The 12,040-nt window shown below is 45.3% G+C and overlaps 3 protein-coding genes across 3 annotated transcripts in view; 1 reads left to right on the top strand and 2 right to left on the bottom strand.

The window, feature by feature from the left end:
* The window catches only part of LOC129051030 (envoplakin-like protein), a 32,576-nt gene extending 23,475 nt beyond the window's left edge, over positions 1-9,101 (bottom strand). Inside the window, 2 exon segments of the mRNA XM_063718052.1 lie at positions 2,171-2,300; positions 8,989-9,101. The gene's annotated coding sequence lies outside the window, so the exon portion shown is untranslated.
* Positions 4,546-5,846, top strand: LOC129056810 (protein FAM106C-like). The gene is made up of 2 exons (XM_054546877.2): positions 4,546-4,639; positions 5,301-5,846. The coding sequence occupies exons 1-2, from the start codon at positions 4,546-4,548 to the stop codon at positions 5,819-5,821; spliced, it is 615 nt and encodes a 204-aa protein (XP_054402852.1). The 3' UTR covers positions 5,822-5,846.
* Positions 9,102-9,166: 65 nt separating the features above from the next.
* The window catches only part of LOC129056808 (ubiquitin carboxyl-terminal hydrolase 6), a 50,128-nt gene continuing 47,254 nt past the window's right edge, over positions 9,167-12,040 (bottom strand). Inside the window, exon 32 of the mRNA XM_063718051.1 lies at positions 9,167-11,403. Coding sequence (XP_063574121.1) covers positions 11,230-11,403 — 174 coding nt within the window. The 3' untranslated portion in view covers positions 9,167-11,229. The remainder of the gene's footprint in view (positions 11,404-12,040) is intronic.

Below are 12,040 nucleotides of genomic sequence, written 5' to 3'. Positions count from 1 at the left end.
CATCCATAGGTGGGCTCCTGCATGCCAGTCTGTGGCTACAACAAAACTACAAGCTCTCTGAAGGCAGAGAGCTTCTTCTCTACTCTGAGCTTGCACGGGATCCAGCAGCTCCTACACTGGTGTGACTCCATCAACAACAGGAACCTTTGCTTGCTTTTCTTTTTTTCTTTTTCTTTTTTTTTTTTTTGAGATAGAGCCTTGCTCTGTCACCCAGGCTGGGGTGCAATGGCACTCTTGGCTCACTGCAAGCTCCGCCTCCCGGGTTCACACCATTCTCCTGCCTCAGCCTCCTGAGTAACTGGGACCACAGGTGCCCGCCACCACGCCCGGCTAATTTTTTTGTATTTTTAGTAGAGACGGGGTTTCACCATGTTAGCCAGGATGGTCTTGATCTCTTGACCTTGTGATTCGCCCACCTCAGCCTCCCACAGTGCTGGGATTACAGGCGTGAGCCACGGTGCCCGGCCCCTGCTTGCTTTTCTAAATGGTCTCTACTTGTCAAATATACATGGATTCCTTAGACCAGCTGATGTTGCAACAAGTTCTATATCATCACAGCAGGCCACAAGCTGAAGAAGCTAGTTATCTTTCAATAATCAGTAAAGCACCGGGCGTGGTGGCTCACACCTGTAATCCTAGCACTTTGGGAGGCTGAGGTCAGCGGATCAAGAGGCTTGATCACTTGAAGTCAGGAGTCCAAGATCAGCCTGGCCAACGTGGTGAAACCCTGTCTCTACTAAAAATACCAACATTAGCCGGGCTTCGTGGCACATGCCTGTAGTCCCAGCTACTTGGGAGGCTGAGATAGAACAATCGCTTGAACCTGGGAGGCAGAGGTTGCAGTGAGCCGAGATTGTGCCACTGCACTCTAGCCTGGGAGACGGAGACTCCATCTTAAAAAAAAAAAAAGTAAAGCAAAGCAAGCCTTCCATGGCTGCACTTTATTTATTTATTTTGAGATGGAGTCTCACTCTGTCACTCAGGCTGGAGTGCAGTGGTGTGATCTTGGCTCACTGCAACCTCTGCATCCCAGGTTCAAGTGAGCCTCCTGCCTCAGCTTCCCAAGTAGCTGGGATTACAGGTGTGCACCACCACGCCTGGCTAATTTTTTTTTATTTTTGTAGAGACAGGGTTTTGCCATGTTGCCCAACCTGGTCTTGAACTCCTTACCTCAAGTGATCTGCCCACCTCAGCTTCCCAAAGTGCTGGGATTACAGGCATGAGCCACTGCATCCAGTCCTGTGGCTGTACTTTAGATCAACCATTTCCTTAGCTTTAATGGACCCCCAAATGGCCTGGGGATCTTGTTAAAATGCAGATACTGGCCAGCATGGTGGCTCATGCCTCCAATCTCAAGGTTTTGGGAGGCAGAGGCAGGAGGACTGCTTGAGGCCAGGAGTTCAAGACCAGCCTGGGCAACATAGTGAGATCCCCATCTCTACAAAAAAATAAAAATTGGCCAGGCATGGTGGCTCATGCCCGTAGTCTCAGCTACTCAGGAGGCTGAGGTGGGAGGGTCACTTGAGCCCAGGAGTTCAAGGCTGCAGTGGACTATGATGGTGCCACTTGCATTCCAGCCTGAGTGACAGAGTGAGACCCTGTCTCAAGAAAGAAAGAAAGAAAAAAAACAAGCAGAAGGTTCCGGGTGGGAGCTGAGAGGCTGCATTCCTAGCCAGGCCCCCGCCGCTGCTGCTGGTCTTGCACATGCCCTGCAGGATGGCTGCACCAGTGCTTCTCACTTTGTTGCATGTCAAAATCATTAAGGGGCCTTTCAAAGTCCCAGTGCCCACTTCAGATCCCTCACACTGATTAGAACCACAATCTCTGGGGGTGCCACCCAGACATCTACCTTGAAAAAAATCTTCCTAAGAGATTTCAATGTGTAGTCAAGTCTGAGAGCAGTACTTCAGGTTTTCCTGTGGAGGTTTTTGTTTCTTTGAAATCAGAAAAACGCCTTCCCTTCTTCAAACTTAAATCCTCCTCAGGCCTGGAGCACAGCCATGAGTGACACAGCCTGCAGCTCCTGGGCAGTCAGGGCCACACCAGGTCCCATGCACAGCCAGGGAGGACCAGCCTGAGGTGGAGCCCAGCTGTTGTACCCTCACGGCTCCTCCACAGCCAACTCCATAACGTGCCAGGGCTTACAAACAAGGAGAGGCCAACCTCTCACCTTTAGGCTGTTCTTGAAGGTGCCAGCATCAGAATTTACTTCATCTGCATATTTCAGGATGCTATCATGCAGGACAAGTGCTTCACTCCACTTCTTCACCAGCGCATAGGACTGAGCAATGAAAAAACACCTGATGGGGAGGGGAAAACAGCCACAAAATTCTAAAGCTGCAATTACCCAAGACCAAGGCTTTCCTTGCAGTTTAGGCAAAATTTCACATTTGGAAACAGATTTCTTAATGTGGGGTCACCACATGGAAATCCGCTTCATGGGAAGCTTTCAGATTTGTAGGCTACCCTGCAGAGATGCTTCCCAGCAATCAGAGATGCCCAGGTAGGCCCAACACTGAGCCATGGTTTTTTACTGACTGGCTGACTCTGCAGAGGAGGAACAGTTCCCAGAAGGAGCATGGTGAGACCAGGGACAGGACAGAAGGAAGAACGCTGCCCAACTCAAACAGAAATCCCACCCCCATCCACACACCCAAGTCACAATCATTCATCTCTGCTCATCGCTTTCCAACAACAAAACTCACAGAAGGTTCTTCCTGAGTCAAATTCCTCTCCTGGGCTCAGCAGAGCCTGAGCACTGTGGGTCCCTGACAGGACAAAAGAGGCCATGCAGTGAAGACAGGCCACGCTGGAGCGCCAGAGCACACTGGCGTGTGAGGGCCAGATGAGGAAGGGCAAGAATGCATGGGGCTCTGCCTTCCGTCCCGGCTGGGCCCCATCGTGCTACCCAGCCCACTTCCGAGTTCCAAATGATACAAGTCATTTAAGAAACTGAGTTTAGCTTTATCCCGAGTTAGTTCAAGTTCCTTGAACTGGCCACACTGGTTCTGCTAATTAACACCCTTTCAAGGCATGCCCCTTTTCCCCTGGGAGGGAGGAGGCAAGTAGAGGAAGACAAGTTTTTTGTTTTTTGTCTTTTTTTTGAGATGGAGTTTCACTCTTGTCACCCAGGCTGGAGTGCAATGGTGCGATCTTGGCTCACCGCAACCTCTGCCTCCCAGGTTCAAGCTATTCTTCTGCCTCAGCCTCCTGAGTAGCTGGGTTTACAGGCATGCACCACCATGCCTGGCTAATTTTGTATTTTTAATACAGACAGAGTTTCTCCATGTCAGTCAGGCTGGTCTCAAACTCCCGACCTCAGGTGATCCACCTGCCTTTGCCTCCCAAAGTGCTGGGATTACAAGCCTGAGCCACCATACCCAGTGAGGAAGCCAAGTTTAACGTGTGTGCTCCACTCCTCCAACATGGCCAAAGGGCAGTCATCATCACTGGCCACTACTGACCACAGCCTTTAGAAACTCCCCTTGAACATGCTGGGCTGACCTTCCTCTGATCACAGGCAAGGTAACCATACACTCAAGGCCAATGATCCCATCTGCTATGGGCTGGGTCATGCTCCCAATGCTTACAGAACCTGGGAGGCAGAGGAAAACTCTGCCCATCCCATGGGACATTACCTGTAAGCTTTGAACACCAGAATCTTGAGGCCTATCTCTTTCTGGAAGACTTTGTCTTCCTCTAAACCAGGAAGCTGGAGCAATTCCAAAAGATTCTGTACAACAGATGCAACAAGAAAATTCATGAAGAGTAGATCTTAGGTTGAATTTTTCACAGAAGACCTTGTAAGAACAGACAATGGTGAGAAAAAAAAGCCCGAGATCAATACAATGGGGAAAAGCCTGTGAAGTGACCTGGCAGCAGCCACACCTGCTGTCACCTCCATTCCCCTCTCATCTTGGAAACATATTTGCCCTTTTCAACTCAACTCATAGCTCACCCGCCTTCAGAGACTTCTTGGCCCATCTTAGCTGGAAGGGATCTGTTCCAGCTCTGAGCTTTTATTTTGCTTAGCATCTACTCAGATGCCTTGACTGTGTGTGTCTCACAGTCCTACTGACTGACAAACTCCCTGGGGGCTGAGATGGCATGGATTCAGGTCTCAGATGCTCTATGGCAGCTGGGAGCATCTTACATAGGTGAAGTGCTCAGTGATGATCTGGGGTCACTATTCTCTGCAGATCAGCATGTCTGAGAGGTAGGGGCTCACAGACTGTGGAACTGGTGTAAGACATTTGTCTTTTCCCAGCTACTAATAGATTCTGCTTGTCATAGCCCTTCCATGATACAAAGTTAAGTCATTTTGTGTCTGACACAGGCAAAGGAAAACGACAGGCCCTTGCCTTCCCGGTCCTCAAGGATCAGCTGTAAGATGATGTCATAAAGCCGGATCAGGTCCTGGGGCCGGGGGGAGCACTTGCTGTCATCCTCTGGATGCTGCTGCAGCAGAGCCCTGTGCAGACCTTTGGCCATGCTCTCATTATGCTTGATTGCCATTGACAGCTTGATGTAAGTCAGATAGCTGGAATGCATCACAAGTCAGCTCAAGTTATACTCAGAGAAGCAGAGGAACTGGGAGGACTGGACTACAAGCTGGGGCCGACCCAGAGGAAGTGCGGGGGTGAGTTGGGGCAAGGCCACAACAGGGCCATTTGGCCTGGGCTTCAAGGGACCCTGTAATCCCAACTACTTGGCAGGCTGAGGCAGGAGAATCACTTGAATCTGGGAGGTGGAGGTTTCAGTGAGGCGAGATAGTGCCACTTCACTGCAGCCTCGGCGACAAGAGTGAAACTCCGTCTCAAAAAAAAAACTAAAATAGGCCGGGTGCAGTGACTCACGCCTGTAATCCCAGCACTTTGGGAGGCCCAGATGGGCGGATCACCTGAGGCTGGGAGTTCAAGATGAGCCTGACCAACATGGAGAAACCCCATCTCTACTAAAAATACAAAATTAGCTGGGCACGATGGCTCATGCCTGTAATCCTAGCTACTCAGGAGGCTGAGGCAGGAGAATTGCTTGAACCTGAGAGGCGGAGGTTGTAGTGAGCCGGGATCGCTCCATTGCACTCCAGCCTGGGCAACAAGAGCGAAACTCCGTCTCAAAATAAATAAATAAATAAATAAATAAATAAATAAAATAAATACATAAAATAAATAAATACATAAATAAAATAGATATGTATTTATGCAAACCATAGAAAAATGTTTGGCAGCCATCCCAAGATACCTGACGATGTGAAATACTTTTATTACAACTGGCCTGATCTTCAAAGGCCTTCGCAGCTCCTGCCTTCCTGTTACCGTCTACTATGTTCCTCATGCACCTTCCACTCGGCACAAGCAGGATGCACTGCCTCCGAAATGCATCACTTGAATCCTGCCTCTGCTCCTTTGTCCATCTGAATCACCCTCTCCACATTTCTGACCCTGTAATCGTGATCTCACTTCATGAGGCCGTTTGCTTCCCTTTTGCATTTAGCTTTCCCGGGGGTACACTGTCAATAGCCTACTGTCTGATGTCATCAGTCAGCACTTCATCAGAGGCAATTATGTCTACAGAGCTTTTGGCTCATTACTGTCACTCCTCCTTACATGTGTGCATATGCATATCATCTTTCCCTAATGAGATGGGAAATAATGATTCATTCCCTCGAGCAGTGGTTTCCATAAATGACCAACCCACAGACCAGTGCAAACGGGCTGCAAAAGAGCTTCCTCTGAGGAACTTATTAGAATGCAGATTCTTGGACTGCGTGGGAGAGGAGGATCTCATAAATCTGGGTGTAATAGGCACAGAACATTAAGTGTAATATGGGCAGGACTCTGGACTCAGCATATCCAACAAGCTGCTGGCTGATTCCGATGACGCCGATGAATTGCCAGGTTGGGAACTGCTGCCCCCAGAGAACCTAGCAGAGAGCTCTGTACGTGATAGGTGCTCACTCCCCTATTGTTTGGGTGTATGCCTCCTGATAATGAACTTGATCATAACATTATTGTTGTATTATGCCTGTATTGTTTCCTTAAGTGAAGGAAGAATGCTTTTGAGTACCTAATAGGTGGCAAGCTCTGTGCCTGCTTACATACATGAACTATTCCTTTTAATAACCTTTGGAAATAAAGTGGTATTTTCATTGGGCATTAGAAATCTGAAAACTTTGGTTTACAGCTGTTGCAACAGCAGAACTAGAATTTGACCTCCGACATAATGGGCTCAAAATCTATGACCTTTCTGCTCACCAGAGGGCGTGAACTGCTGGTTTGTACCTGGCTTGCAGATACCTTCTTTGGGCAGCACAATGTTCAATATTAAAAAAATTTACCAACACTTCTAAACTGGATACTTTGTATTAATATCTGGGTTTCTGGCTTCTCTTCATGGGGGAAAAAAAAAAGGTTTGGTGAACACTGGGGCCCACATTCCTGCAGGGCAACAGTCACATGGAGCCTTTAGATGGGCATGTGCCTAGAACACGCTAGAGTCCCCATCGCTCCCCATTCTCTTACATTCTATTCCCAACTAGGTTCTTATAGGCCCGGGTTTGTGACTGTTGCACACTTATCTACTCTCTTGCTTCCCACTGGTCAGGAAGTCTGGCAAACTTAAAAGGCCTCTTTTTGTTGCTCTCTCCTGTATGGATCTCTGATCACAGAGGTGTGTGCATTTCTGACTTTGTGATTTCAATACTAAGGAAGCTGTTGGCACATTATCAAGGGAAACTGGGATCGCTGCTCCCCAACTTACACATTCTGGTGTGTCCCAGTAAAATTCTATATTCAGCCTCCAAACTAGCTGGGAAAAACATGGCAAATCATCTACTTGCTCCAGTTCAATGGTGTTTAGAAGTAAAAAGTCACTGTGAGCAGTGCCACCAAGTGGTGGAGAGACTCCATGCAGAATCGCCACCTTCAGCCAGAGAGGCTGGGAGGCCGAAGACCTCTCTCAATGCACAGGGCCGTTCAGAAACTAGAAATGAAATGCTTGCCCATCTCCCTAGGCCGCTCCTTCTGAGGCTTTTTGAGACAAGGTCTCACTGTCACCCAGGCTGGAGTGCAGTGGCACAATCGAGGCTCACTGCAACCTCAACCTTCTGGGTTCAAGCGATCCTCCCACCTCAGCCTCCTGAGTAGCTGGGGTGACTACAGGCACGGGCCATCACACCCAGCTGATTTTTTTTTTTTTTTTTAGTAGAAATGAGGTCTCGCCATATTGCTCAGACTGGTCTTGAACCAGCCCATTTTTAGCTTTTTAAAAGACAGCCGTGGCCAGCCATGGCAGCTCACACTTGTAATCACTGCACTTTGGGAAGCTGAGGTGGGCAGATAGCTTGAGCTGAGGAGTTCAAGACCAGCCTGGGCAACATGGTGAAACCCCATCTCTACAAAAAATACACAAATTAGCTGGGTGTGATTGGGCACATCTGTGGTCCCAGCTACTGGGGAGGCCGAGGTGGGAGGATTGCTTGAGCCTGGGAGGTCAAGGCTGCAGTGAGCCATGATTACCTCACTGCATTCCAGCCTGGGCAACAGAGACCCTGTCTCTATTTAAAAAAAAAAAAGAAAGAAACCTAAAAACAGACTGGCACTTAAAAGAGTTGTGCTTCATTTTTTGACTTTCTGTACTCATTTTCTGTTTGTTCCTTTCCTTAAACAAGCTGCCACTGCTGCTGATTCAACGTTTCATTTTATATATTTATATATATATATATATATATATATATATATATATATATTTTTTTTTTTTTTTTTGAGACAGAGTTTCGCTCTTGTTGCCCAGGCTGGAGTGCAATGGTGTGATCTCGGCTCACTGCAACCTCTGTCTCCCGGGTTCAAGCAATTCTCCTGCCTCAGCCTCCCAAGTAGCTGGGTTTACAGGCATGCACCACCATGCCCAGCTAATTTTGTATTTTTAGTAGAGACGGGGTTTCTCCATGTTGGTCAGGCTGGTCTGGAACTCTCAGCCTTAGGTGATCTGCCTGCCTTGGCCTTCCAAAGTGCTGGGATTACAGGCATAAGCCACTGGGCCTGGCCCATTTTATACATTTTTAATGTGTATTCTTGTTTTTGGAAAATGTGAACAGAGGACTATTAAACTCTTTTAGCATCAGTATAGCAAGGAGGTAAAACAACAAACAACAAAACAAACAAAAAAAACCCTTTTTGTAAAATAGGATTGAGTATCGTTGGATTGAGCACTTATCAAGCAAATGTGCCAGGCATTTGTGTCCTTCATTTAATTCTTACAAGCCTGAGTGTTCAGTATTTTAATTTTATAGGTGAACAAATAGAAGCTGAGGGTGAAGGACCTACAGCTGTCACGTTCATCTCTTCTCAACACTGCCAACTGTCCCCTTGGATCTCCCAGACAGACAAGGGACATCTCTGGTTTCTCAGTGCCCCCTAGAAACCTAGGGTCATTTCAAGGCATTATGCAAATGAGAAGCTTTCCTTCTCTTCACCTCATCTCCTGATCTGCACAAAAATGACTGTAGGACCCACTGCAGGTACCGATGTAGTCACCAATCCTCAGTTTACCACCTGCTCTCTACTTGCTTCCCTGCCATAACTTTCTAAAAGGGATGTGAGCCATGTTTAAAGTCACCTGGTCACTGGAGGGATCTTGTTCTACCCTCTGTAGTAGTACCTCTGTAGGGTAGTACCCACTGTAGGGATCTTGTTCTACATCAGTGGTTGCCAACGTTTTTGGCTCCAGGGACTGGTATTGTGGAAGACAATTTTTCCACGGACTGGGGGGATGGGGGAATGGTTTCAGGATAAAACTGTTCCACCTCAAATCATCAGGCATTAGATTCTCATAAGGAGCACACAACCTAGATTGCTAGCATGTGCAGTTCACAATAGGGTTCATTCTCCTGTGAGAATGACATGCTGCTGCTGATCTAACAGGAGGCAGAGCTCAGGTGGTAATGAGAGCAAGGGGGAGTGGCTATAAATACAGCTCACCGCTCACCTCCTGCTGTGCAGCCCGGTTCCTAACAGGCCATGGACGGTACTGGTCTGTAGCCCAGGAGTTGGGGAATCCTGCTCTACAGTTTCCAACCTCAGAGATGAAGCATCCCCTCTGTAAGTCAGAAAGAAACTATTCAAGTAGGAGAATTAAAACAGGATCACAGAGAGGGAGGCTGAAGAGTTTGACATTCTGTGTTTACTTGTATGAGGAAAAACAGCACATAGAGGCATCCACAGTATTTAATTCGTTTGGATAACAGTTACAGATAAACAGGTACACCCATATACAATTACCAATACTTTTTATACAGTTCATATTTCAGTACATCAACACTATTTTATTTACACTCTATTTATGTACATTAACATCTTTCTAAAGCCATTGCATTGTCAACAAGTTTTATACAGTAATTTACAAGATGAGTGTAGTTAATAGTTAATTTAATAAATTTTCAGCTAGTTCATGAATTAAAAAAATTAATTACAACCAGTATAACAAACACAGAGCAAACAACATTAGTAGATTGTGCTACCTGCTTAAATAAAACATCTGTAAAGAAAGTATTTAAAATCTTCCACTTTTTAATGGGATATGTCCAGGTAGGAATGGACAGATTTTATATACTGAAAATCTTGAAACTATAAAGTATGCATTTTGTCTGACTTTATTACATTAGACAATTTAGGCCACTCCTACCTACTTGCAATTATATTTTTTCTGAAAAGGATTTCAATTTAGGTAGCCATTTCAGATAACCTTTCCAAATGCTCTGAGAACTAGATATTCATAGTTACTGGCCTCAGATATCAGAACGCAAATGCTTAGTTACACTGGTAATTACTACCTATGAGGAAGAAAGGGTAGTGGAATCTGACAGTTAATGAGAATCAACTTGCAAGGTCTAAATGAATAAACAAAGGCCAAAAATAAGGTGAAACATTTCCTTCAAGTATGTATTAAAAAACTACATGAAAAAAACTCTACCTGAAATAAATAATATTTATACTTTTGTTCCAGTCTTGAATAATTAGAGCAAAAACGAAGTAAACAAAGAAACATAACTTTCAATGACTACTGTAAAATTAAAAAAAAAGGCAAATATCAAAATAAAAAAATTAGTGAACATGCAAACAAAGCAAAACTAAAGTTGACTTCCTAAAACCACCAATTTCATTAAATATACTTATGAACTCCTAATGTCTGGGACATGTTTTGTTTGTAATTTATAGCCCTTAGAGCCACCAAATACACACAAGCAAGTTCATTTGCATGTGTTCTCTCTTTTTTAAAATGCAAAATAAACACAGAAAAGAACAACCACTAATTGCGAAACGTGATCTAGCTCTGATGCCGCTTACTTTCCCAGAAGCTCTTGTTGCAACATGTGCATGTGAAGATGCTGCAAATATTGGCAACTGCTCCCCTTCCCTCAGCATGGGCAGGGCCAGGGGTGCAGAATACATTTCTGAGGATACTTGAAGTATCCTAAATGTAAGATGCCTCCACTGGGAGGGCCATGGTAGCTGGATTTCCCAGGATGTTTTTCTTTCTACTGGGTCTCCCTCTGGGTGGAAGGCACATAGCTCTTAAGAGAGCCTCCCTTTCAGACTGATCACTCTATGCCCCTGCCACCAATGACTGGTTGTGCCTCAAACATAAACACAACGGCAAAAACAAAAAGCAAGAAAGACAAAGAAAGGGTATGGAAACTTTAAAAAATAAATTGAAAAATCCTCGCCCGTGCCGTAAGAATCATTTGCACACCTTCATGATCTGGCTTTCTCCATCTTGTCAATATAATGGAATAAACTTCGGGAAGAAGGAGGTAGCATATCATGTCATCCCTAGACAACATTACAATTTTTTGTTTTTTACTTTGACTCCAAGGAAATCTTTAATATTTGTTATGATTATTGGTAAACTCTATACTCACTACATATTTGTTCATATCTGGACAAGCACAATTGAATTCTTATTTGGTCCCAGGTGGCTGGTGCCAAACCTTTTGTTTGCAGGCTGATGGTGGGATCTGCCTGAAAGTTCTCTATCGAACAACTTGTATGAGAGTTTAAAATAAAATTATTGCTACTCTTAAAGTTAACTATTTTAATTAGAATTTGTATTCTAACAGGATAAAATAACTACATTTAGCTTGCCTTTCAGTGACACTTTTGCCAAGTACAGCTTGGCAAGGAGTCATCTCCCTCACCACCAAGCTGTCTAGCAGCCAGAGTGGTAGCTTTACTGTAACATACAGTACTTTTTGTAATCAGACTCAAAGTCTTCATCCATACTGCTTGTGTCTGCCATCTTTTTGTCATCAATCTTTGGCAGAAATTGTGCATAGTCTATCCCCTGCTGCTCATAGAAAAGAATGTAGGCAGAGTCGGTGTCAATTTCATCAGGGTGACATTCCTGAAAGGGCAAGAAAAACCTTTAACAAAAAGCCATCGCTATTATGGCTCTAAATCCTTGCCGGGAAAGGGAAGACCAACCCTCTGTAATTACTAAACCTGATTGCTTCCAATAAGCTCACTAGTTTGGCTGTCTCACACCTGCCCCTTTAAAATGAGCCCCATTATTTCCAATGTTTGCTTTGGGGAAAATATTTTGACCACAGACAAGTCAAAACAGAATGACCTAAAACCCCATCAAATTCTATTTATTTATTTTGTATGTATGTATTTATTTTTTTGAGATGGAGTCTCACTCTGTCACCAGGCTGGTGTGCACTGGTGTGATCTCAGCTCACTGCAATCTCTGCCTCCTGGGTTCAAGGGATTCTCCTGCCTCAGCCTCCTGAGTAGCTGGGACTACAGGTATGTGCCACCACGCCTGGCTAATTTTTTGTATTTTTAGTAGAGACAGGGTTTCACCATATTAGCCAGGATGGTCTCGATCTCCTGATCTCATGATCCACCCTCCTTGGCCTCCCAAAGTGCTGGGATTACAGGCATGAGCCACCGCACTCAGCCCAACCCCATCGAATTCTAACAGTCTAGAAGATAGGAGCTTTTTGCATTAACTAACTCCTTTTTTTTTTTTTTTTTTT

The sequence above is a fragment of the Pongo abelii genome, chromosome 19 (genome assembly GCF_028885655.2).
Source record: "Pongo abelii isolate AG06213 chromosome 19, NHGRI_mPonAbe1-v2.0_pri, whole genome shotgun sequence".
In the NCBI taxonomy this organism is placed as follows: domain Eukaryota; kingdom Metazoa; phylum Chordata; class Mammalia; order Primates; family Hominidae; genus Pongo; species Pongo abelii.
The sequence above is the reverse complement of the archived record's forward strand: the minus strand, read 5'-3'. Positions and strand labels throughout refer to the sequence as shown.